We start from the raw sequence: 27,717 nt of genomic DNA on the forward strand, positions 1-27,717 counted from the left end.
TTGATCACGCTACCCGATTTTTTAGGTGCCACATAGAATCTCACCCTTAGTATGTATTAATTGTTAGCACGCACTAAATCGGTTAGCACACCTTAGTAAAAGTACCCCATTGTATGTATGCCACTCCAAAAGGCTCCTAACCGAGCAGTATATCAGATACTTACAATATTAAACTTGAAAATATCAATAAACCTGATCCCAAAAGGACACATATCAAATTATTTGCAATAAAACCAAATGAAAATAAGAATAAACTTGAAGTCCTGACATGATCAAATTTGGCATCCAGTGCCCACTTCAGGGGAAATTTAAAAGTAATAAAGGCTGAGCAGTTCACTACTTGTCTCAAGGTACCCATTTTATAAGAGGACATCAATATGAAAAGTCCAAAAATGCAGCTATTTAAAGGCAACATGGGAACCTATGTGCTGTATAAAACTGGCTCCTAGAAGCAGACTCAATAGCATGCAGATTTCCACCTGCTCCAAAGATTGTGCAAATATGTGCATGTGTTCTGCATTTGTGCCTGTGTAATATCAAATTTCCACATCTGCTCTGTCCAAACCACCTATATGCAGATTGCAGATCTCCTCAAAATAAGTGTAGTCTTTCCATTAGTCTAATTTTTCTGTGTTTGTGCCATGCTATTTTATCAAATCCATTTTCTCCATGTAAAATGATTTATAGCATGACACCCAAAAATCTCAAAAACTAAGTTTTTCACATGTACAGAAATCCGGTGTAAGTGTTGATAATGATACAGTATTCAGAGCTCTTTCCATGAAATGGATGGATCGCTCACAAACAAGTTGTTGCTGAAGGCAAAGTTTCATGTATATGGGAGACATGCATACACCTTGTGCATCAGCTTAGAAGATAAACCCAATAAAATATCTAATTCATTGCGTCAGAATCATATTTGCAATGCTGGCTATGTAAAAATAAGGGGTACCTTCTCCTACCTCTCCCCTTCAGACTCTCAGCCACATCCAGCAAAGCCTCAAGTGCAAGAACATTCAGCAGCTCCATCCTACTAGCACTACTGGGCACATCTCCACCTACTACAGAGCTCAGCATTACCTAGTGAGACACTGACCCACCATCAGTGCACAGCACTCGCTCAACATCAGGGTACAACACTCACTCACAAAGTGAGAGTGAACAAACACAGAGGCACAAGGAGAGAAAGCTTAGAAGCAGGTAAGGAGGTAGGGAGAGAGGTGTAGGTGTTTGGGCAACGGACAGAGCAAAGAGGGAAAGGGGTCTGAGAGATAACAAGCTATGGGTGTGGGTAGGGGCTAGCTAGTGTGGTGAGGGGTTTTAGGAGGTACGATAGAGGAGAGACAAGGCAGGAAATGTGGAAGACAAAGGTTTCAGACTGGGCCAGACAAAGACAGCAAACAAAACACTCAATAACTCTCCACTCTCCTTCACACTGCAACCAACTCCATCTCTTCACTCTCCAACTCAGCAAAAGCACAGATAGGTCAAAATACAGGTTGTGACTTCACTTGTACACATTTATAGCAGGTCTAAATTGGTATTTTTTTAATTTCCACTCCAGGAAGTTGCCTTGCTATCCATTATCACAAGGAGATGTCCATCCCATAACACGCCCCTTCTCAAAATATCTTTTTCTGGGTGGCTTGACATTTTCTGAGCATGTGTTTTGATTATGGCAATTTGGGCGGATTCAAAATGCCTATCTGGTCCTTTTGGGAAGTCTATGTGCTTTGAAAATGAGTGGGATAGGTGTCAAATTTTGCATATATATTTTCATGCAATGTTGGATTTGGATTTTCGATTTGGTTACTTGTCTATTCATTTCAGACTCAAGATGAGTCCTATAGACAGGTGCACTAGGTAGCTCCTGACCCCAGACGGTTACAATCTATTTTACAATGAAAATCCTATGTTTTGCTTTCCTTGCTTGTTTCCCTATTCTTTTGGACTAGAAGCTAACACCTTGCCTATAACACATTCTGCACTGTATTTGGAGAGGTGTAGAAATATCTCTGATTTCTTTGATTTTTTAATTGTCATTCATCATCTCTCTGCAGGGTAATGGCTTGAGGATAAGCACTTCAGAAGAAGGGATTAATCTACAGCCATTTGAGGAACATGTTGAAACAGTTGTACTGAGTCCAGAATTATTCACTATTCATGGAACCAACTATCCAGTCAGCAAAATAGATTTTATGACGGTTCTTGCAAACGTGAAGAGGCTTCTTATACGGGCTACCTACAGCACTGAGAAAGAAGCTATCTACAGGTAAAGAGATGTAAAAGGCAATGATGACTCTATTTGTGATCTTTTATCTAAGGAGTCCATCTTTGATGAATCAACCAATGCAAGAATGTTGTTCAGTTTAGCAAAAGACACATCTGAGCAGAGTGACATCAGGCCATGTTTCTCAAAAGTTCCTTGAGAGTTAAGTCACCCATAATGTTTCACAAAGCTAAAGTATTTGTGACTAATAGGAATTCCATACTCAGTAAGTGTTCTCTGGCCCTCATGATCTTGCTTGGTATCTGATCAATAAAGGTAGTACCATATTGCCTGCTGTACAGTTAATTCAATATCCAACATTTTTGTTCACTTTTATTTTGCATTGGATTGATCCTCTGTTTTTTTACCTAATCACAATTAAGCCATATTGCATCAAACAGATAGGAGGAAGATAGATATGGTATTCAATGTGTGCCTCCATCAGTGATAAAAATATTTAGTGTCCATCAAAATGTTATCACAATATATATGGTCAACATAAATTCTTTGTCAATAAACCATATGGATATTGAAAAACATTCTTAATACAATATATATTTAAAACATAATTTTATAAACTTGTAAATCATTAAGTTAATTATACTTTTAATTATTACAAAAACATAATACACTTTATTAAAAGACCCCCTAAATGATCCTTTGTGTTTAGTCCATGTCTTTTGAATTCCATTACTATGGGAGTCCATTCCATGCATCAACTACTCTTTCTTGAAAAACAAATTACAGCAAGATAGTTGAAGGGATATTTAATTAATATGAGTCTTGGCAGAAGTTTATTCACTCACATTGATACCAGAATGGTTTAGAATGAAATACACCATAATATATGCATGTTTCTATTTATAAGGTCAATATACTCATGGTGTCCATGAAAATTCTTTTATTAATATTTCCATTTTCCAGTTAGTGTAAAGCTCTAACACTGCCATAGTTCTTCATTCTGGCTCTATTATGTTCCTAATTGTGCTGAACATCTGTGCACCTGCTGGGTTATCTATAGGGAGCATTGCACTAAGAATTCATACAACTATAGCAAATGTTCTGCCGTATTGGTAACACTTTCTAAAAAACTTCATTTTAATAGGAATGTTGATGATAGTAATATAGACAAACAATGGGCATGAGTGACACAGAATTACATGATAATCCTATTTTAAGTATCATATGAGTTTCAAACTCATGCTATCCCACAAATTCTCTAAAGCTGTGCACCGAAATTTAGGCGTGCAAATTATAGAATAGTTCTAGTTGCATGCCTAACTTAATTGTTAAATTAGGCACCCAATAATTGCCCTTAAGTGGTGTTAATTGGCACTAATTTATAGTTAGATGCGCAATTGCACTTAGATGCTATTCTATAAACTTAGTGCACAACTACAAAGGGAGTATGCAAATGGGATGATCATGCTGTTACACATGTAAATTATAAAATACTGTCACGTACACTGCAATGCCAACTTTAAGCACAACTGTTTACACCAGCCTTTGATTAAAGTTAGGTGGTGCATGTCAACTTACATTCTATTCCAGGAATGGGCAACCTACGGCCCACCATGGAATTTTGTGCAGCCTGCAAGACCATAGGACAGGGCAACTAAACAATCGAGCTTGGCACCTAAGGTTTGAAAGCTGAGCAATGTCACAAAAAATATGCTTCTGCGGCAAGGCAACAACCTCTCGCCCACTAATGAGACACTGCTTTGCTTGCCTTGCCTGTCAATGAAAGCAGCAGCTCTTTGGTGGGCAAGGAAAGTAGCCTCTCATTGGCAGTAAGACGAGCAGCCTTTTGTTGGCCAGTGCTGGCATTGGTCACCCCTTATAATGTAAACATTATTTTGGAGAATTTTAGTAGCCCAGGTGGAATGTGAGCAGCACCAAGAAAAGACATTGGGTAGTAGCAATGGCAGCACTATGAAAAACATTGGGAGCGGAGCAGCAGCAGTAAAAGAGAAACAGCAGGAGCAAAGCAGCAGCTGTAGGAGAGGAGCAATTGGAGCGGAGCAGTGGCAGTAGGAGAGGAGCAGCAGGAGCAGTGGCCCAATGGCAGAGGCAAAGGTGACATGGACCCAAGTGGAGAACTCACAATTGTGTTGGTAGTAGCAGCAGAGCAGGAAACGAGGGGGGAGGGGACAGAGACTGGCTGCAGAGTATAAGATAGAGGGAAAGAGAGAGGCTAGTGAAGGGACAGAGTATGTGAGAGAGAGAGACACACACACACACACAGACTGGATGAAGCCTTGGGGAGAGTATGAGAGAGATAGAAACTGGGCAAAAGCTGGGAGGGTATATGAGAGAGAGAGAGAGAGAGAGAGAGAGAGAGAGATTGAAGGTTGGGGCAGGGGAAAGTGGATGGAAGGTATGAAAAAGATGCTGGAGCCTGGGTGGAGGGGAGGAAGGAGGGAGATGCAGGAGACCATTGGGGGGAGGGAAGGAAGGAAGGAAGGAAGGAAGGAAGGAAGGAGAGAGCTGCTGGATACCATGGGTGTAGGGAAGAGAAATAGGGAAGAAGAAAATTGCAGGAGTCCATGGCGAGGAGGGGGGTGGGGTTATGAAACAATTAGAAGGTTATTTGCTCAAATTCAACTTGTATTTTTGTCAGTCAGGATTCCTCAACAGTTATAATATAGAAACCGTTGATCATTTATCTATATAGATAATACGATGTTAATGCTGGTACTTAAAGGTAATCTTGATAAAAGGTATTCAGCAATATTTAGAGGTTATAGAACACTGGGCTTCAAGTTTTTGGTTAAAGCTTAACCAAGAGAAAACAAAATTTCTATGGTTAGGTTCAGCTAAGGACATTTTAGGTAAAGAGGTCCTTTCCATTGGAAACAATAAGTTTACTTCTGAACTCTCTTTATGTAGAGGTGGATAATCAACTTTATATGATAAATCAAATAAATAAGGCAGTAAAAATAGTCTTTTTTGCTGTTAAGGAAATTGAGGACTATTCAAAAATATTTTGAGATATCAACTTCTTGTCTTGTAGTGAAATTGCTACTATTATCAAGGATAGACTTTTGTAATGTTGCCTATGTGGGCTGTACAAATATGATTATCAAAAAGTTACAAACGATTCAGAACTTAGCAATTAGGGTTTTATACGCTTTACAAAATGTTGAACCGATTATGCCTTAGTTTCATAAGCTTCATTGGTTTATTTACTTTGATCTTTAAGTCCCTTTATGGAAACACCTCATTGTATTTGGTAGATCTTTTTCCTCTTTTACGTAAACAACTATTAAGGAAAAAGTTGGTATTAAGTTTTCCTTCAGTGAAAACTTACCTTCTTCGTTAGTATATCAAGCAGCTTCAATCTGGAACTCTCTCCCTTCATCAGTTCGAACTTTATGAGATTATTCTTATTTCATAAGTAACTTAAAACATTCTCTTTTAAAAAAAATATGTGGAATGATTTTATTACAGAGGATGTGGTGTTCTATATTGAAATTCCTGGATGTAGTGTTCTGGCTCTCAGTTACCATAATCTGCATGAAACTAAATCCTATCATGCATACTACTACTACTACTACTTAACATTTCTAAAGCGCTACTAGCGTTACGCAGCGCTGTACAATTTCACAAAGAAGGACAGTCCCTGCTCAAAGAAGCTTACAATCTAAAGGACAAAAAATGTGCAATCAATCAATTTGGGGCAGTCTAGATTTCTTGAATAGGGTAAACTTTGGGGGCATTCCTGGGGTGTTCCTGGATTTTATGTGCATTGATATAGAATCACGCCTAAGTGCGCCTAACTTAGGCAACAGTATTTAGATCTGTTTGTAGCAGGCCTAATTGCAGCCGCATACTGATAGGTGCAGCTCAGTGCTAAGCGCAAATCTATAAAGGACGCATACTCTTTATAGAATTGCGCTAAGCGAGGCACATTATCGGCGCTAATTTTTCATTTACCCCTAAGCTTTTAGAATACTGTCAGTTGGCACACATATTTACACTTGCCATAGAGCTGGCATAAGTGCTCACACCTAAAGTTGCGTTCCCAGCTGTAGACTTATGTTAATATTCTACAACAACAATTAAGTGCTTAATCACCTTTATAGAATTTGTACTCAGCGCATATACTTTTAGGAGCCTAACTTTAGGTTATTTGTACAGAATTACCCACTTGGTGCTTATGCACTCAGAGGTACTTAGATATACTGCATCTTGGCTTCCTTATCTTATCAAGCAACAGTGTGTTGGAATTCGTTACCTCTTTCCCTTAGACAAATGGGAGATTATTATCAATTCAGAAAGCTGTTGAAAACTATTTTTTAGAAAAACTTTTACAGGTTCTTAACTGATTTTTGTTTTACCTTTGTTATCTGCAGTATTGTATATTTCCTGAAGACTTCTTCAGATTCTTTTTGTTACCCACACTGAACTTGTTGGTAGTTATGGGATATAAGATTATAATAATGTAGTGTCATTTTAGGAAAATGTGCCTTGGAAGCATCAAGGTGAGCCTGAAAAGCTCTTCAAGCTACAAGCTTACTTACATAAACTGGTGTTGAAAGCTTAGGATTATATAATAAGGATCGTAGTGTGGTCACATGAATACCCTCAGGACCAATCAGGTACAGGTGGTCATGTGCACAGGCTATGACCTATGGTGAGGGACTAAACAAGACACAGACCATGCTGGACTCTGGTATTTAACTGGTTGGGCTTAAGTACACACAATGCTGTTGATCAAGGACCTAGGCCTCAAAAATATCTTATGAAAGTCCCAAGCTTCATCAAAAGCATACAAAGAACAATGAACAAAGGCTAGTGCTGGGCAGACTTATACGGTCTGTGCCAGAGCCGGTGGTGGGAGGCGGGGCTGGTGGTTGGGAGGCGGGGATAGTGCTGGGCAGACTTATACGATCTGTGCCAGAGCCGGTGGTTGGGAGGCTGGGCTGGTGGTTGGGAGGCGGGGATAATGCTGGGCAGACTTATATGGTCTGTGCCCTGAAGAGCACAGGTACAAATCAAAGTAGGGTATACACAAAAAGTAGCACATATGAGTTGTCTTGTTGGGCAGACTGGATGGACTGAGCAGGTCTTTTTCTGCCGTCATCTACTATGTTACTACCGTATGTTACTATTCAGTGTTCTTACTACTACTACTACTTATCATTTCTATAGCGCTAGTTCTTACACAAACAACACGTTTTAGCAAAGTCCATCATGGAGTACATTAAGAATCCACGGCAGGATGGTTATGATACAGTTCATAGGCCCAAGTTAGACTAATATAAGACTTTATGCACGCAAACAGGTATGGGCAACACAACAAATGTTTAGTTATATAAAGGATGTCATAAGAACATAAGAGTAGCCATACTGGGTCAGACCAATGGTCCATCTAGCCCAGTATCCTGTTTTCCCAACACTCCATACAACAAATCCCAGGGCAAGCAGTTGCTTCCCATGTCTTTCTCAATAGCAGGCTGTGGACTTTTCCTCCAGGAATTTGTCCAAACCTTTTCTAAACCCAGATATGCTAACTGCTGTTACCACCGCCTCCTGCGAAGAGTTTCAGAGCTTACCTATCCATTGAGTGAAAAAATATTTCCTCCTATTTGTTTTAAAAGTATTACCATGTAACTTCCTCGAGTGTCCCCTAGTTTTTGTACTTTTGGAATAAGTAAAAAAATCGATTTACTTCATGGGAATGTTCTGTTCACCAGTCTGTTAAGGTTCACATCTCAGTGCAAACACACTGACGTTTCTCCTTCTTTTTTACTGTTTGTATTTAGGAGTGAATAGTTGAGTGCTGACAATAACCAGCAACTTTAACATTTAGCTTAAATGCCTAGCCAGAGACAGTTAATGTGTCTCAAAATGGCTTTGAATTTCAGCTCCCCATTACTGCCAGAACTATATATTGTAATTCATTGGAACATGCCATATGGGAATAAAAATGACCACTCTGTGGAATGAATATGCTGCAGCTGCTGTAAATGAATAACTATTTAACTGTTAAAACCGTTAAGCGCATTAAAATGTCATTTGCCAAATAGCAAAACCTAATGAAGGTTGGATCTATTCAGTGAATACAAATGTACAGTATTACTGCGTGTGGTGCCTATGTGCATCAGCCATGCATGAAATCAAATTATATTAAACACAGTCGTAAGGGAGCACCTTCAGTTCAATAACCAATTTACCTTTCTAAAATTGTATGGTATGCTCTATGCCTTTGTTTTATACATGCTCCTACTTCCCCCATTTAATTAACTTTTGATCTCGGTGATATTTAAGACAAAAATGTTATTTTTGCTGCTACCAGTCATCTGGGATTCAGGTTGGAAGGCAGTATGATTCACAAGAACGCTTGGTGTGTGAAGAAAATGCCGACTCTAGCTTTTGTTTTATTATGGACTTGGATCCACTGTAGTCAACACTGCAGGGCAAGCTATTTAGTCATTATTAAGCAATATACATTGATTTGGCACTCTTACTTTCTATAATAACACTATATTAACATTGCATTAGCACTGCACTAATGCTATAAACACATTTGTCTAAAGAACGTAGGCTGCATTGATAAAACAAGACGCCTACAGTATCGTGGAGTTTTATTCAGGCCAGCAATCATCTTTTCTGTTCACTGATGTGTTTGGGGTGAAGTCCTTGCTTTTTGTTTTTTTGGATGTATATATTTGTAGGACCAATATATGCTACTTAAGTGTTTTCCAGACTAACAATGAAAAACTGTGTGTTAAAAGCGCCTCCAGCAGAATTTCTTGTGGTTGTTTGCTTTTGTATGAAGACTAATGTAATGTCTTTGGTTTAAGTCTGGAATGAAAGATAATGATTTTAGTCAGAACCACTTGACTTGATTTCAGTAAGTAAATCCAATCATTATCTTGGAACTCTAGTGGAACTCACATGTCCAGTTTGATATAAGGGTTTGAGAGTCTAAAAAATGTGTGGGAGACAACGTTTTGAAAGTTAAGTTAACAAGTCCTCGACATTTAATAAAACCACCTACAAAATTTAAAGGGCCCTTCTACTAAGGTGCGCTGAAAAATGGCCTGCGCTGGGATAGAAGCGTGTATTGGTTGCAGGTCCATTTTTCAGCACATATGCAAAAAAAGGCCCTTTTTTTTGGCTGAAAATGAACATGTGGCAAAATAAAAATTGGCACATCCATTTTGGGCCTGAGACCTTACCGCCACCCATTGACCTAGTGGTAAAGGCTCATGCGTTAACTGGGCAGTAATGGTCTATGCCAGTACAATGCCGATTACCGCCCGGTTAGCACCGCACCCCAGAAACTTTCCAGCGCTCTTAGTGAATGTGCGTAAAAAATGAAATGACCACCCAGGCCACGCGGTACCCAGACAGTAGTTCAAAACTGACACATGTAGGATGCGTGTACGTGCCTACGCGGCTTAGTAAAAGGGCCCCTTAGTGAATTATTTCCATGTATATCTTTTGTAGACAAGATTTGTAAAGTGAGGACTGCATAAAGCTTAGATTCTCCCCTGTAACGCAGAGAGATAAAGTGTAGTGCATCTAGTGATGAAGGGCTTCATCTGTAGTTATCATGGAAGTGGACTCCCCACAATGAATGTTTTGTGATTCTTAATGGATATTTCATAAATACGTAAGTAAAAAAGTTAGTCAACATAGATATGAATTACTTGCTTAATTGGCTTTGCTGATACAGCTCCTTTCCCAAGGCACTGTGAAATGTCATTATAGTGCAATACTAGATGAAGGTCATCAAGAATTTACAAGCAATAGCATGTAAGTCGACAAGGTGAGCCTTTAGAAGTAACAGAACAGATGTGAGAGTCAGATAATAGAAGATCATTGATTCCACCTTAGTTTGGCCTCAGTGGAACTATAACTAACTGATGAAGTACACAGGATATGGGCTACACCTCTGAAACAAGGAGGTGGACTACAGAGGTTAGTATCTGGATTCCAGAAAATTGCACAATTATATACTGTTTAGTGAATAAAGTTTATATGTATAAATACAGTAGCAATTCACTTTGGAACACACCTTTCTTCAAGTATGCAGCACTGAACTGGACTACCTCCTTGCCCAATAAATATTAATAATGTAGATTGCATCTAGGAAGTAAGACTGGATGGGGGAGGGTCAATGGGAATATTTCTCTAGATTTTCATTAATAGAGAACATAATATAAGAATAGTCATACTGGGTCAGACCAATAGTCCATCTAGCCCAGTATCATAAGAACATAAGTGTTGCCATACTAGGACAGACCGAAGGTCCAATAACTCCAGTATCCTGTTTCCAACAGTGGCCAATCCAGGCCACAAGTACCTGGCAAGATCCCAAAACAGTAAAATAGATTTTATGCTGCTTTACCAGTCTGTAATTTCCTGGATCATCCGTGACCCCTTTAAAAAAAACTGGCATTACAATGGCTACCGTCCAATCTTCAGGTACTATGGATGATTTTAATGACAGGTTACAGATCACTAATAGTAAATCAGTTTTTATCTGCTCACTGTACTTTCATGGATCCTGCTTGATCTGCCTGCCATAAAGTTCCTTTAGTGCTTGTCCTATACATGCTTGAATTCTGCTTTTGTTTTTTTATTTAATTCATTGATCTTTATTTCTACATACCATTTCATACTCCAATTCCTAGTTCAGTTCCTTGCATTCAAACCTGGGAGTAGCATCATCGACGGAGAACATGCATCTCTTATAGTGGTAGACAATGAAGCATTGAAAGTGGTTCACTAGCAAGCTGCAGGTCTCAAATCAGAAGAAAAATGTAGGCTGCATGAGATTGTTCCCTGAGAAGAGACAAAAGGTGAGCAAGAATGTAGAGAAGAAAATAAAAGCTACAGAATTAAGGGTGTTCCAGTAATTTATTACCTTCATCCATTCTTCTGAAAATAACAGAATAACAGGAGCAATCCAAAGTGAAAAGGCAAAGCTAATGAATTTATCTGTATGTGATGCATTTATCTTTCCAGTTGACTCTGTGTCTATCCCTTCCTCCTCAAAAAGCACTGACATCCCTCTGAATTGAATTGCTGCTGGGCCTTGATAGCTCATTACTGGGTCTATAAAAAAAAGGTCATTTTTAGTAGTCACCAGCCAGAGATGGCCATTAAAAGAATTTGACCCATTTGCTGTCATTCAGTGTGATGATTTCAGCTCAGTGTTCCAGAGGTAGAGCCTGCAGTGCGTGCAGCAACATTGACGCATCCAAACCATAGACTTCTTCTTTTTCATTTTCACTACAATTGATCCGTTCATACAGTGTGAAAACCGAGTTTATCATCCCATTCTTTGTATCCTATTGATATATGATTCTGCTCCATTCTTCTGGTCATTACCATATGACCAGGAAACTGGATTTATTTTTATCCAACCCTTCCAGATACCCCCTTTTTTGAGTTCTTCCAAAATAACCTGAATGGCTTCCAAAGAGCTTCCACTGTATTTTCTTGTATCCAACTTTATTAGCAAGCATGATATACCGCACAAGAGAAATCCATCAGAGCAGTTTACAATATAAAATCAATAATTAGCAATATAAACAGAAAGTAACTCCATATAAATAGGAAAGAGGAAACAAATATAGGTATTTTGTATGTGATCTGCTTTTACTTTGTTCGTATCTCAGTAGACAGATCAGTGCCTCTTGTTTTGTTTTTTAATTTTGAAACATAAGATCTGCAATCTTCTTACGTTTATCAGTAGCTCCCTGGTGAGAAAAAGTTAATCCAGCATAGATTTAAAGATTATATTATGCAGCGAGGGGAATCCTATATTTAAAAAGCCAATAAATCGTGAAACAGAATGAAAAATTGGGATATTCAATAGATTTAAATATTTGAATATTTTCTGGAGACATCCCAGTTATTGATTTATGTACTATACATGCCTGAACCTGGATGCACCAAATATTGATTGGACTATGAACCTGTAACTTTTCTTGTCTAAATAAGAATAAATAGAGTGAAGTTTTCTCAACTCAAAAAAAAACATTTTTAACAAGAAATTTATTTGTACTTCAAAGGTTAATTTAGAATCTATGAATACACACCTATGACTTTAGATTTATTTTCTATGTCTAGGGTTTCACCGCTATCAAATACCATTTTATTACTAGGTTTATTGCTGTAATCACTAAACCAAACAATTTTAGCTTTCTGCTTATTCAATTTTTAAAAATGTGCTTTTAGTCCAGTCTTCAATGTGAGTAATATACTTTCTTAAAAGCTGAGTAGTATCATCAAAAGTATCAATTACTGGGCTCAATAAAGAAAATATCATCTGTGTAAGAAAGAACATAAGCTCCTTACTTATTCATGGCTTCTCCTTGTGGACTCAGATATTAAAAAGGTGAGGTGAAATCGGAGAGCCTAGTGGAATACCACAGTTGGCTTACCAAGGAAGTGTCAAAGGTTTTCCTTAACGTCAGATGCTGCATTCTGCACTCCCATGATCTTCTAGTTTGGTCTGCTCACTAGACTTCTATTTTTGTTTGGCAAGGTTTTCACCTTGTGAAACTGTGTTGCTTAGGACTGTATAACTCAAAGTCTTCAAATTATTACACTATTCTACCTTTAATTTTTTTTGCAACTGGTATCAATCTGCCAAGTCTGTAGTCTTTGGTTTACTCCTTGTTTCCACCCTTGTGGCATATCTGCTCATCTCCCATTTTTTTGGACCTTTTCATGAATTTTCATGATGATTATACCTCCCACTTTTTCTTGTTCTTTTAGCATTTTGAGATGTAGTCAATTAGGTGCTACTGCATTTTCTCATCCCACAGCCCTTATGTCCTTGCATTACTTAATTAGTTACTTCTTTACTTATTTATGTACATTATTTATATCCTGCACAATCTGGACATTCTTGGTGGGTTACAATTAAGCATTCATAATTATTATAACAACAATTAAAAATACATATACTAATAAATATATGATACAAATAAAAAATAACTTCAAAACAATCAATCTACATCTACCCATTCCACTCCATTCAGTATTTTATAGACCTCTATGATATCACACTTGGCCATCTCTTCTCCAAGCTGAAGAGCCCTAGCCACTTTAGCCTTTCCTCTTAGGGAAGTAATCCCATCCCATTTAGCATTTTCCTCACTCTTCTATGTACTGTTTCTAATTCCACTATCAGGCTTATTTTCAAAAGAGAAGGGCGCCCATCTTTCGACACAAATCGGGAGATGGGCATCCTTCTCCCAGGGTCACCCAAATCGGCATAATCGAAAGCCGATTTTGGGCATCCTCAACTGCTTTCCATCGCGGGGACGAACAAAGTTCCCGGGGGTGTGTCGGAAGCATAGCGAAGGCAGGACTGGGGCGTGCTTAACACATGGGCGTCCTTGGCTGATAATGGAAAAAGGAAGGGCGTCCCTGACAAGCACTTGGCAGACTTGGTCCATTTTTTCTTGCGACCATGCCTCAAAAAAGGTGCCCGAACTGACCAGATGACCACTGGAGGGAATCGGGGATGACCTCCCCTTACTCCCTCAGTGGTCACTAACTCCCTCCCACCCTAAAAAAACTTTTAAAATATTTTTTGCCAGCCTCAAATGTCATACCCAGCTCCCTGACAGCAGTATGCAGGTCCCTAGAGCAGTTTTAGTAGGTGCAATGCACTTCAGGCAGGCGGACCCAGGCCCATACCCCCTACCTGTTACGTTTGTGGAGGAAACAGCGAGCCCTCCAAATCCCACCACAAACCCACTGTACCCACATCTAGGTGCCCCCTTTCACCCCTTAGGGCTATGGTAGTGTTGTACAGTTGTGGGGAGTGGGTTTTGGGGGGGTCAGCAGCCAAGGTAAGGGAGCTATGCACCTGGGAGCAATTTGTGAAGTCCACTGCAGTGCCCCCTAGGGTGCCCGGTTGGTGTCCTGGCATGTGAGGGGGACCAGTGCACTACGAATGCTGGCTTCTCTCATGACCAAATGGCTTGGATTTGGTCATTTCTGAGATGGGCGCCCTCGGATTCCATTATCGCCTAAAACCGGGGACGACCATCTGTAAGGATGACCATCTTTAAGGTCGACCTAAATGTTAAGATTTGGACGTCCCCAACCATATTATCGAAACGAAAGATGGACGCCCATCTTGTTTCGATAATATGGGTTTCCCCGCCCCTTCCCGAGGATGTCCTGTGAGGACGCCCTCAGGAAAACTTGGGCACCCCGTTCAATTATGCCCCTCCACATCTTTTTTGAGATGCGGTGACCAGAATTGCACACAGTATTCGAGGTATGGTCACACCATGGAGCAATACAAAGCATTATAACATTCTCATTTTTGTTTTCCATTCCTTTCCTAATAATTCCTAACATTCTATTTGCTTTCTTAGCCGCTGTTGCACACTGAGCAGAAGGTTTCAATATTTCATCAACAATGACACCTAGATTCTTTTCCTGGGCAGTGACTAATAATGTTGAACCTTGCATCATGTAGCTATAGTTTGGGGTCCTCTTTCCCACGTGCATCACTTTGCACTTGTTCACATTAAGCGTCATCTACCATTTGGATGTCCAGTCTCCCAGTCTTGTAAGGTCCTCTTGCAATTTAATAACTTTGAATAACTATGAGGTGTATTTTCAAAGCACTTAGACTTACAAAGTTACATAGAAAATGAGCTCCTTTATGTTGTCCGCAAATGTAATGGTACCTCACTAGTTATTCCAATCTCTAGATCATTTATAAATATGTTAGAAAGCAGCAGTCCCAGCATAGCCCTCTTCAAATGGTTACCTCTGATCCTTGGTTGCATGGAACACAAACACAGATGTAACATTTTGAGGGGACCTTTTACTAAGCCGCTTAGGCGCCTATGCGCACTCAACGAACGTCGATTTTGAGTTACCACCTGGCCCTTGCGGTAATTTCATTTTTGACGTACATCTGCTATGTGCGCCAGAAAATATTTTTATTTTCTGTCGCGTGGGCGGTAGTTGGCATTTTACATGCATAGACCATTACCGCCCGGTTACCGCATGAGACCTTACCGCTGGGTCAATGGCTGGTGGTAGCTGTGAAAAGTCACCCGTATTGACTATATAAAATTTCCTATCTTTCAAAAAAGACTCAAACCATTGTAAAAGTAATCCACTCAGACCAATGGATTTCAATCATCTCAGTAAAATACTGTTGTCTATCATATCAAAAGTTGATAAAATATCAAGTGTAACTAAGAGTAAGAGGAAGCAACTACCCTTCTCAAAACTTGCCTTCACAACATTGAACAACAAAGTCAGCAATGTTTCTGTGTCATGATTTGTCCCAAAGCCAAACTAATTAATATCCATACATTATTAGAGTCCAAAAATTCAACTAGTTGGTCATAAACAACCATCTCTGTGATTTTCGCTAGGAAATGCAAAGATAAAATTGGCCTATAATTACCAACCACGTTAGGATCTAACAATTTACTCTTCATTAAAAGTTTAACTGTGGCTATTTTCAAAATACCAGGCAGTTTCCTTCCAAGAGCGATTTGTTGACTAACTTTGTAAAAGCATCAGTTGTTACGTCTTTTTCAAAGCTTTCACCCTAGATGGATGACAAGGTTCCAGTATGCATGAAGAATTTTTTGTTTGTACTGTTTTGGGTTCATCACCTTCTCTTAGTGTGAATACTAAATGAAAGAATTTAGGTATGATCCTTCACTTTGGCTTCCCTTTTAATTCTTAATATTTCCCCTGTGGTCTTCACCCTGCAATGAAGAAGTGTTAGATTTTGTTTTTATTGTATATTTGTTGATGTGATATTTTTATTTTGATGTGCAATCTTATGTTTAATTGAGGTGTTTGTGTTACTTTCCTATCATTTTATGGAATTCCTTTATTTATTATTTATGTATTATATTTGACTACTGTAAGCCATTCAAGTTTGCATTACAAATAGATATGGTATAGTAAAACCGATACATTATAAACAATCCTTTCACTTAAATATATAAATAACTTTTTAGCTCCATCTTGAGCCTTTGCCAGGCTAATTACTTTTACTGCTTCCATTTATGCTTGGAACAACCTTCCCGAGTCCTTACGCCAAGCCCCCTCCCTGCCCATCTTCAAGTCTTTGCTTAAAGCCCACCTCTTCAATGCTGCGTTCGGCACCTAAATCTTACCTTTCAGGAATTCCAGACTGCCCCAATTTGTCTGCCCCTATCGGTCTGTTCACGTGTCCTTTAGATTGTAAGCTCTTTGAGCAGGGATTGTCCTTCTATGTTAAATTGTACAGCGCTGCATAACCCTAGTAGCGCTTTAGAAATAATAAGTAGTAGTAGTAGTAATGATATTTTTTTAATCTATTTTTTACCACTTACTACTTTGGTATACTATAATGATCTCTATATTCTTTCTTTTGCTATATTCTTTTCCTTGTGCCTGACAAAAGTTTTGTGCTTTCTCAAACTTTCATTCTGTTGTTGTTCCTTGTAGGAAATCACTACAGGGTGGAGGGGGGAGCACCCCTGAACTTGGAGGATATGATTGCCTGAATTGATCACTCTTTGCAAGAAACTTACTAGCCAATATTCAGCCGGTGGTAGTCAGTATTTTTATGTCCACTGTCGGCTATATTCCCAGATATTCAATGCAGGCCCATTTCCTGGCACTGGCATTGAATATCTAGTTTTAGATTGGCTGCTAAAGCTTATGTGGTTAAGTGCAATATTCAGCCTTGACTGCAAAAGCTGAACCGCTTAAAGATAGGACTGAATATCGGCACTTAACTGCATAAGAGCCAACTCTGCTCCCAGAATGCCCACAAGTTAGCTGGTTTCGGTGCAGGGGCTAGCCACAGGCAAACGATTTAAGCAGGCAGGAGGAAATGGCACTGGCGCATGCAAAGCCACGGACAGCATAATCCTGACAGAACTGACTCAAAAGGATGTGTTTCAATCTGATTTGGAAAACACAAGCAAGATCAAGGTCGAGCTCATTGCAGTAGTGACACAATGGCTGCCTACCTGTCGAATTCGACCGACAACAATAGAGTGATAGATGGAGGCTACAGAACAACAACAGACCAGTACTGAGAAAAAGCTGAGGAAGCTGGATATAGTGGAAACTAATTTGGAGGACCTGCCCAAACATAACAAGCATAATGACATAAGGATCCTGAGGGCAGTAAAGACCAAACTATTCTCTCTTTTCTTGAAAAATCTGTACCCTCACCTCTCTCCCAGACTGGATATCCATTTTGATACACTGTTTGAATGTGAACATCACCATTGCATTTTCTATCTAACAGAGAACAGCAAGGCCTATTGTGGCAAAGATCCTGTGTCCCAAACTCTATAAATTCTGATGGGAACCAAAATCAAAGTGCTTATGAATATGGTAGGCATAAGCATTGTTTGCCTGGTTTGCTTGGGGTGGGGTGGGGTGGAGATCAAGGAATAGTGAGCTCAGATTTGTGTGTGTGTGTGTGTGGGGGGGGGGGGGGGTTGGGAAATAGGTGAGCTCCCTCCCCTCTAACACAAATACTGTTTTACATACATATATAAACACTGTCACTCTCCCCCATCCCTTCATCCCAGACGTGCCACCATCAGCTTCATCCTTCTCACCTCCTTAACTGTAGCTGAAGCAGGAGGAAGAATACATTTTCATATCTTTATTTCTTTTTTTATTTATTTAATTGATTTATTTAGAATTATTTTAATTTCTTCAGCTTTCCCTTATTAATATTTCCTTTTTCCATGTTTTCTCACTCTGTTTTTTTTTTTCTTTTTCTATTACTCATTGTGAGTAGAATTCAATAAATGGCACCCAAAGTTAGGCGCTAGGATGATCCGCACTAAGCGTAAATACTTTAATAAAATGATCCCTAAATTTCTGTAGAGATCGAAACCTCTGAGAATTACTTTACACAAGCTCAAAGCCTCCAAACTGGCTAGTGAAGTCCAATTCCCCAACTTCGGGCTTGCCATAAGGCATTCATGTGTCGGGGCTGCTGTTGGCTTTCCATGCTTACACTATGGCCTCCTGACTAGTGTCTGAACACATTTTGCTTAACCTTCTTCCATTATGTTGTCTAATGGGCATCCCCTTGCTGAAGGATTGCAACTCTTAGGTTGAAGCAACGCATCTAGCTCTTAGGGCAGTTGATGCTAAACTCCTTCTCTCTTGGCAGCATTTGTCTATGTGAATGCTGTGGCTAAATCCTGCATTTTGGCTAAATAAGCAAATTCTTAATTGGCAAACCTGGCAAGCTAGGTGAATATGGGAGATAGTGATCTATGACACCCCGACTGAGGGTTGGGCGTGGGCTGGTGAAATGATACAGCTGGACAAAGGGGTGGAACCAAAAATAAGTATTTATTCAAGGGAAACCTTGGGCCTATTCTTTTCACAAGGCCCGAGATATAGGATAGGGAACCTTCTGTAGTTCAATATATCCAGTCTTAGTGGCCTCTGGCAGTAGGCCAAGCACAGTCTGTGACTGTTGGGGTTGCCACGCCCCAAATTCAGCTGATAAGTTCTTGGTTCTGCCCCAAGGTTCAGATCTGGCTAGGGTTACCTTATGTCCAGTTTTACCTGGACATATCCTCTTTTTGAGGACACTGCGGGGCATCCGGGCAGGTTTTGCCAGTCTGCCCATTTGTCCAGGTTGCAGGTGGGCAGGCTAGCTTGCGAGTGGGCCTCAGGGTGTCCTGTCCTCCCCTCCCCTCCTGTACCTTCTCATCATGCCCTTGTGGTCTAGTGGCCTCTTTGGGGCAGGAAAGAGCCCCTTCCTTGTGAGGCCGCCGCTTGAACTCTCAACAGCCATTTTGAAGCAGTGCTGGGAGCAAGAGGTCTGCAATAGCACCGGGCACAAAAAAGGGTCTCTTTCTAGCCCCAAAGAGGTGGGTGGAGGGAGGATGGAAAGAAAATGGGGAGGGAATCTGGCTTTCTTGGGGGGGGGGACCCTGTGGTGCAGGGGTATGGTGGGGTGGGTGTGATGGAGCGGGGTAGGGTGTGACAGGGGGGCATGGATGAATTATATTTTGTGTCCTTTTTTTGTCATGGTAAAAATGGTAACCCTACGTCTGGCTCTAGCCAGACCTCAAAACAAAACGTATAAAGTTTAATCTGGTAAATCAAATGGCTTACCTCAGCCAGGCTGAGATTATGGAATGGTACTTTCCACGTCATTTGCTGGGGATTCAAAACTTCTCTCCCTGGGCCTCCTTATCCTCAGCCTGGCTCTGTCTTTTATACTCCCAGGTATAGGCTCTGCCCCTCCCAGCTCACCTCCTCCTGGGGCAAGTCTTGAACTCTTAAGGTGGTTCGAACTATTGGAGGGACTGTTCTTAAGGGAAAGGGACAGTGTTCTGTAGACCCCCTCACAGAATCATTTAAAAATGTACATGTGGTAAATTTGGGTTCCATTGTGCACATTTTTTCTCCTAGATACAGCTAGTCCACTGTTTAAAAGCAAGTTGACAATCCTGATCTTCTGGTTCTATGCGACAATTTAATTTTATGAGACATGCAGCTTCACACTTTCATCAATTATTGTGTAGCTTCAACAAGAATAATTCTGCCTCTCAAGTACCATTTCATGATTGTTTTTTCTGAAGTAATTTTTTTAAAACCAGGCACTCCACCAACCTTAGCAAATCATTATATTTTGTAACCCATAGATCTCAATGAATAAAGTGAGTTTTGGAACCACAAATTTTTGTTGGTCATGTGGGACTGCCTTCGGTACAGTTGAACATATGTTTTTGGGGGTTATTTTTGCCCCCAGTTACATGTATACTGAGACCAAGTTTGGCAGAAAATTATTGAAATCTTTAATATAAATTCCAAATTGACTTTACAATTGGTAATTTTAAAACCCAGTATGTTACAGGAATTTTTATCACCTAAGGTGATGGCTCTTTTTGATGTGCTGCTTTCCTTTGCAATCAGGCAGTTTGGGAAAACTTGAAAAATATGGCTATAGAGCCAGTGCTCAGTTCTGATGGACTACAGTGTGTTTGCCATATAAATTTGAAGCTGTCTTAGCCCATTATTGTAGATATGTGGGAACGCTTGTGAAAACCTGAAACCATCTAAAAAAGGCTTGTCCAAGTTCACTCTTTGAGGGTTGCAAGCAGAATATACCTATTGAACATGAATGAGAGAGATCTGCATAGAATGGATGTAGTGGGCATGCAAATCAAGGATATTCATTCACAATATCCTGAAAACCTGGCCTGTTTGCAACCCAAAAGGACTGAACTTGGTCAAGCCTGTTCTAAAACAATGTATTCAGTCATAAGCCGTAGTGCTTGGGCTCATTCAGCTACAGGTGTCTCAATTATAGTTTGCTGTGTTTTTCTTTTATATATGTACCAACTACTGTTTCCTCTAAGCTGGAGGATCTCAACCCAGTCCTCAGGACATACCTAGCCAGTCAGGTTTTTGGGAAACCCACAATGAATATGCATGAGATAGATTGCATACAATGGGGCAGTGCATGCAAATTTATGTCATGAATATTCATTGTAGGTATCTTGAAAACCTGATTGGCTAGGTGTGTCTCAAGGACTGGGTTGAGAAGCCATGCTCTAAGCCGAGGTGTCCTCCAACTGCATTGCTACCAGTAGGGGGCGGTGCTTCAATGTTCTGTTTTCAATCTCTAGAGACAGGCAAGTTCTCAGCAGTCCTTTAGAGCTTGCCTATCTCTCACTATTGAAAATGTGATAGTGAAACAACATCCCCCACTAGCAGGACTGTAGATGAGGACTCTGGCTCAGCTTACAGGGAACAGTGGTACCAACCCTGTTTTCCTGTATGGTATTTTGTTGGTTTGTTATGTGTACCTAACAAGTTTTTAACTTGAACTTTAAAAAATAAAAAAAATTACCTCAGTAATGCTATATCTTAGCAGTTTTGTTTTGCTGTTTTTATCTGGTATTATAAAACATTTTATTGCATGCTCTTCTTTTATTCCTTTATTTAATCTGAACCCAGGTTGAGTTCCGTCGGCCTTGGAGTTGCTGCACAGTCTGCATCCACTGGAAAACCAGCCACAGCTGTAGAGATTTGTCGGTGTCCTCACGGATTCAGTGGTACTTCCTGTGAAGTGAGTTTTTAAACAAAATTGAATGGTTTATTTGAAAAAGCAGCATATTTTGATACTTCACTCATAAGATGAAGATCAGCTTCAATAAACATAAACATTCTAACAGTGCTCAGAGGCCCTTACATAACTGAGGCAAAACAAACTCCCCTTGATATGAAATATTACACTCAGAATCACATACTGTGTTATGTATTACATTAAAATAGGGGCAAGTCGCAATTATCCCTTTTCAGATAGGCAGCCTCTCTCATGAAGTCACTAGCTTCTGGAACTGGGCAGAAGAACAGTAAACATATTCCAATTATGATGGCAACTTGATCTCTAGATAAGCTAGAAACTCAGTTCAGTTACCAAACTTATTTTAAATAAAATATTTTCAAAGGCATATATGTGACCCAGCTCCATAGGAATCAATAGGGTTAAAGAGACTGAAAAACAGAGTAAAAATGAACTTCTGTACTAGTAAGTATACAGCATAAAATGTTATAGAAAAATTTTTTTTAACTCTTCAGTATGAATTAGCACTGAAAAAATATGTATGCGAAATGGTATTTTTTTAAGGGTAATAAAAGTGCCTATGGTGCTCATTTTCAAAAGAGAAAAACATCTGAAAAGTGCACAAAGCGGCAGATGGACATTTTTCTTGCAAAAACGTCTAAGTACTGATTTGTGAAACTTAGAATTTGGAAGTTTTACTCCACAGTTTGTCTAAAGCACAAGGGAGCATGTTGGAGGTGTGTTTTGGGCAGCACTTAGGCAAGCTTACAATCTGGATGTTTTTCAGCAATAATAGAACAGAAAAAAAACCCCACCATCCAGAGCAAAAAAGAAATATGTGTTTATCTAAACCCTTTTCAGTCATGAAATGAGTCACAAAAAGGTGCCCTAACCAACAGCTGACCACTGGAAGGATTAAGACGTGATCCCTCTTAATCACCCAGTGGTCACTGATCCCATCCCACGCTTCAAAGATGTGATGGTGACAGTAGATACCATGCTCTGTGACAGCTCCAGATATTATGGCCATTCCTAAGAAAGCAGCAAGAGATGGAGTAGCCTAGTGGCCTGTGCAGTGGACCATGAATAACAGGGCCAAGGTTCAATTCCCGCTTTAACTCTTTAATTTCAGTACAAATATATAAGTAACCTGCAAGACTGAGGTCTATTGTAGTGGTGGACCTTTAGGTACAGTAGGTTTTCTCTGTTCCTGGAGGGCTCACCATTTAATATGAAGGGGTTAGGTGGGATTTATACCTGGGTCCTTTTATGTGAAGTCCATTGCATTGACCACTAGGCTGCCCCTCTGCCCTATTGGGCTGTCTGTGTGGCCAGTTTACTAGGAATGGTGCCACAGACCATTCCTATGGCTTCTTTTTCAACATTTGTTCCCCTGGAACTTTTTTTTTTTTAAATGGTACTTAGAAATCGATCTTTTTAGCATAAAAACATGTAGCTCAAAGCAATTATCAAACAGAAATATAGACGTGTTTCTGGTTCAGTTATGGCCATGAGCTAGATGGTTTTTGCCCTTGCAAAACCTACTGCTCTAACTCCCGCAGCCGGTGCTGAGCCAGATATTCAATGCCGGGCTGTTTCCAGTGACTGGCATTGAATATCCGCTTAATTTTTGGCCAGTTCAAACTTAACCGGCAAAGCCAATATTCAGCGCTGGCCAGTTAAGTTTGAACTGCCAAAGAGAGTCCTGGTATTCACGTGACCAAATATAGCTGCCAAACTCATTCTGAAAATCTGCGGATAGCCGGTTATATTGTGTGACATTACTGGCTAGCCACTAAGCGCAAATTTTCAGTGGGTCATAGCCAGCCATGTCCTGCTGAAAAATTTGTGGATAGCCGGTTATAGGGCATTTAACCAACCAGGTGCCGATCCTGGCCAGTTAAATGCTTTTGAATATTGGGGGGGGGGGGGGGGGGGGGGGGGGGATGTTTACAGTTATTATCATACACCTTCAAAAGTTTTGAAATCTTTACAAGACCATAGGTTAATAGTTCACTCACTGTGCAGAGCTACATTAAGTTTGACTAGGGTGCAAGTCTTATTTTGTTTAGCTCCTTTTCTTTGGATCCATCTTCCTAGCTATCTCCGTTTGGAGGAAAATTTTAAGAAGTTTACATTTTTATTGAAGATGTTGTTGTTTAAAGAGTCTTTTAATATGGATTGTGGTGATACTGATTTCTCTGTAGAGAATAATGTTCATGCATTCTGATGAGTATGGTGAACGAACTTGGTATAAATTTGTATAGGTCTTTCCTATTAACATTAATTATTTGAATGTTGTCATTTTTTAATGTTTTTATTGTATAAAATTGTAAACCACTTTGGTCTTTTCAAGTTAAGCAGTATATTCAATTTTTAATAGGTATAAACAAACACTCTGTAAAATATGTGGTGATTCCCTGATATACGAGGCTGACAATTGCTGTGGGTTAAACACTACTATGCAAGATCTGGGAAAGGGAGACTGTAGAACAAGGGGGGAGGGAGAGAAGTGTCCAAAGGGCCTTCAGTGTCCACAATCAGGACAGCTCCTACCTCATGTCAAGTGCTCAACCAGAGGGCTGCCTGCACATCTCTCTCAGATTCCTTGGGCATCACCTCATCACCTGAGGGACTGCGGTGCCCCTAGGATCTGGCAGGGGAAGATCTGGCTAATGTCTCAGCTCAGGAAATGCCCCACTCACAGATGCCCTACAGCCACAGCACAGCCTATGTCTCTCTGGGGCAGTGATTTTCAGCCTTTTTCATCTCGTGGCACACTTACAAGGTGCAAAATTTGTAAAGGCACTTCACTGAAATTTAATCCACTTCTTTCCCGTCCTTGCTAAGATCCATTCCACAAGCAATCTCCTCCATCCCCACCTGTACCTGCAACCTTCAGAAGTAGCTGTTTCATTTAATTATGCAACTGAAATACATTAGAGCACCAATATACCTGCTACTGGGAAACCGAAACAAGACACAACATGCCAGCAGAATCCTTTACTTCAATTGCAGGTGCAGAACATGACTCTCACCTGATACAAAATAGGGAACCACAAAAAACATGCAGACAAAAACTGAAAGCAGAGATACTGGACTCTGCATGCCGTACAACCCTAGAAAAATAGAAGGAAATGTATGTCCTCCTGTACAGGGCAAAATAAAGCTGACAGATGTAAATTCTCAACACCAGCATAATTCAGTCACTAAACTGAAAATAGAATCATTTTTCCTACCTTTGCTGTCTGGTGATTTTATTATTTCATTCATCTTGTTCTACTACTACTACTTAACATTTCTAGAGCGCTACTAGGGTTGCGCAGCGCTGTAAAGTTTATCTTTGGTTCTGTTTTCCTCTGTCTGTGCTCTTAACTCTGTTTCCAGTGTCTCTTTTCCATTTGTTATTTCTTTTCTCACCTCCTGCCCTATGTCTGTTTGGCACTGATTTTTCACGTTCAGCTTTCATCAATGTCTCTCCCTCAGTGACAATCCTAGGTCGGCTGCCACCTGGGGCGGATCGCCGATACGAACCACCCCCCCCCCCCCGGGTGCAGCATGACCCCCACCCCCCCGGGTACATTCTTGGCTGCTGGGAGCAGCTGCTTGGCTCTTGGCTCCACTAGCTCCCTGCTCTCTCTGCCCCGGAACAGGAAGTAACCTGTTCCGGGGCAGAGGGAGCAGGGAACCAGCGGAGCCGACAGGTGCGCGGCTGCTCTCTGCACCCCTCCAGCGGCGTGCACTCGGGGCGGACCGCCCCCACTGCCCCACCCTTGGTACGCCGCTGCTCTCCCTCCTTCTCAAATCTATTTTGTTTTCCCTTTCTCTTCCCTTCATGTGCAGTATGTCTCCCATCTTCCCTTTATATTCAGCCTGTTTCCCCTCTTCCCTTCCCTTATGTGCAATGTGTCTCCCCTCTTCCCTTCCCTCCCCTTCCCTTTATGTTCAGCATATCTCACCTCTTCCATTCATGTTCAGCCTGTCTCCCCTTGTCCCTTCTCTATATGTGCAGTATTTCACTCATTTTCCTGTGGTATTGTCTCTTCTCCACCTTCTTTCCCTGCAGGTCTTGTTACTTCTCTCCTCTCCCCCCCCCCCCCCCAAGACCAGCACCTCTTTCCCTCTCTGCGCTCCCTCTCTTCACCCACCTCATTGGATCTCTCTTTTCCCTGACTTCCCTATCCAGCACCTCTTTTCCTCCTTGCTCCCCCGATGCAGCACCACTCTCCCTCCTTTCCTCTTATGCAGAACCTCTCTCCCTCCTTGATCCCTTGTGTCAGTCTTCAAAATTATTTCTCAGGTTTGCCTTTCCATTTCTTCTCTCGTCTCTTGGCTTCTTCTTTTTCTTCTCTGCATCTGTCTGCCACTGATTTATTTTTCCCACTTTTCTCTGCCTCAGGAACGTAGCCAGACACACAATTTTGGGTGGGCCTGTCCCCAAGATGGGTAGGCAGAAGAACTCTGCCCTGTCCCACAAGTGATTTGGTCTCTCCCTCTCTCATCTGCATGCCATATATAGTATCTCATACATCCCCCCACCCCCGCATACCTTTTAAATAGCAGATTTTCACCGGCAGCAAGCAACAACTAATACACACTGCTCATGTTGGCCCCATAGCCTTCCCTTTGATGCAACGTCCTGTTTCTGCATAGGCGGGAATACATCAGAGGGAAGGCTGTGGGGCTGGTGCAAACAGTATGTATCAGTCGCTGCTCACTGCAGGCAAAGATCTTCTATTTAAAAGGTATGCAGGAGGGACAGTTGTTAGGAGTTTTCGGCTGGTGGGGCTTGGGGATCCCTGCCAGCCACAGCGTAGGTGTGCTGCTACTGGCCCACCCTTGGCTATGCCAGTGTTCTGCCTTTATATTTACCTATTTGATTTTACCCTAAATCTCTCTTTCTCTCACCTTCTTTTTAGTCTCCTCCTTTTTACCTCTCATCTGCCTACCAGCTTTTCCCATCTCCCTCTCATCCCCTCTCCAACATTCCCCTTGCTCCCTAGTCCTCCATTTTCATAGTAACATAGTGGTTGATGACAGATAAAGACATGAACAGTCCACCCAGTCTGCTCAATATCCTCTGTACATTCCCTCTCAGCCCTTACCTACCCTACACTGCATCTCATCCCCTCATCAGTCCCAGCTCCATCCCTGTTTCTCCATTCTTAGCTTGCCTCCACGCTATGCTTTTAATCTCTTACTCTCTATCCCATTCATATTGCCTCCCTTTCACCACCTTTTTAACCCCATTTCTACCCTCACTCAACCCATTCAGAGACCCATCCCCTTCCTCCAATACCCCTCCTCAGGACTCTGTCCCTTTTAAATGTCTCTCATCCTCTCTCCAGTCTACCAGGTCATTTACATTATGACTCAGTCTCCTCCCACAGTTCATCCTGTCTTTCTTACTGCCCCTCACATTTCACACCCTTACTCATTTTCCCAACCCATCAACATACCCTCACGCTTACCTTCTAATTGCCAGATCCTCACTATCTGCTCAAAAGTCTCTCTCCATCTCTCCCATCCATAGTCCACCCCCAAACACTCCCCAACTTAACCCCCAATTCCCAGTCATTTTCTGCTCTGTTCACCTAGTCCTGAGTCCCATCGTCTCCTCTTTCCAGGATCTCCAGTCGACCATTTGACATTTCTTCTCTCTCCATGTCCACTATCATTCCCTCTGTATCTTGTCCTGTCTAGCATCTGCCCACTGTGTCCCCACCCCTCCCCTGTGTCCCTGCCCCTTCTAGTGCCCAGCTTTTCCCCCTCATCCAAGGGCAGGCATTGCACTCAATTTTTCTCTTTCCATCTTTGGGTCCAGCATCTTTCCCACTCTTCCCTCTGCTTAGCTGCCTCCTCCCCCCCTCATTATCTCTCTCCCTTCCCTCCATTACTCCAGCCTCGCTCCCATTCTCTTCTTCAATCTCTCTCTTCTCTCCAGATCGCCTCCCCTACCAAGCATCTCTTTTCCTCCCTGCCTGCCCCATGGTCAGGCATTTTTGTTTCCCTCTCCCACCTGCTCTGCTGAGCTGATGGGCAGAATCTGTTTCTCCTCTCTCTCAACCCCCCCCCCCCCCCCCAAGGTCAGGCATCGTCCACCCATACCTGCCTTCAGAACTGGCATCTTCCACCTGTGACCCCCTCTCCTCTCTTCACCTCCCCTCCCATCCCTGAACCAGCATATTCCACCCATGCCCCCCTCCCCAAGGTTCAGCAACTATTTTTGTTTCTTTCCTCCTCCCCCGACGTTCTTCCAACCTTCTCATTCAGTGCCAGCAGAGTTGTAAATCAAGGAAGGCCAGTCCATAAAGCTTTTTTTTCTGAAGCTTCTGCCTATGTGGGGACAGGAAGTTGCATCACAGGAGGTGGGGAC

General features: G+C 41.2%; 1 protein-coding gene across 1 annotated transcript in view; it reads left to right on the plus strand.

The window, feature by feature from the left end:
- The window catches only part of LAMA2 (laminin subunit alpha 2), a 1,107,608-nt gene that overhangs the window by 594,887 nt on the left and 485,004 nt on the right, over positions 1-27,717 (plus strand). Inside the window, exons 14-15 of the mRNA XM_030196530.1 lie at positions 2,061-2,272; positions 21,233-21,344. Coding sequence (XP_030052390.1) covers positions 2,061-2,272; positions 21,233-21,344 — 324 coding nt within the window. The remainder of the gene's footprint in view (positions 1-2,060; positions 2,273-21,232; positions 21,345-27,717) is intronic.

This window comes from Microcaecilia unicolor, chromosome 3 (genome assembly GCF_901765095.1).
Source record: "Microcaecilia unicolor chromosome 3, aMicUni1.1, whole genome shotgun sequence".
Taxonomy (NCBI): Eukaryota; Metazoa; Chordata; class Amphibia; order Gymnophiona; family Siphonopidae; genus Microcaecilia; species Microcaecilia unicolor.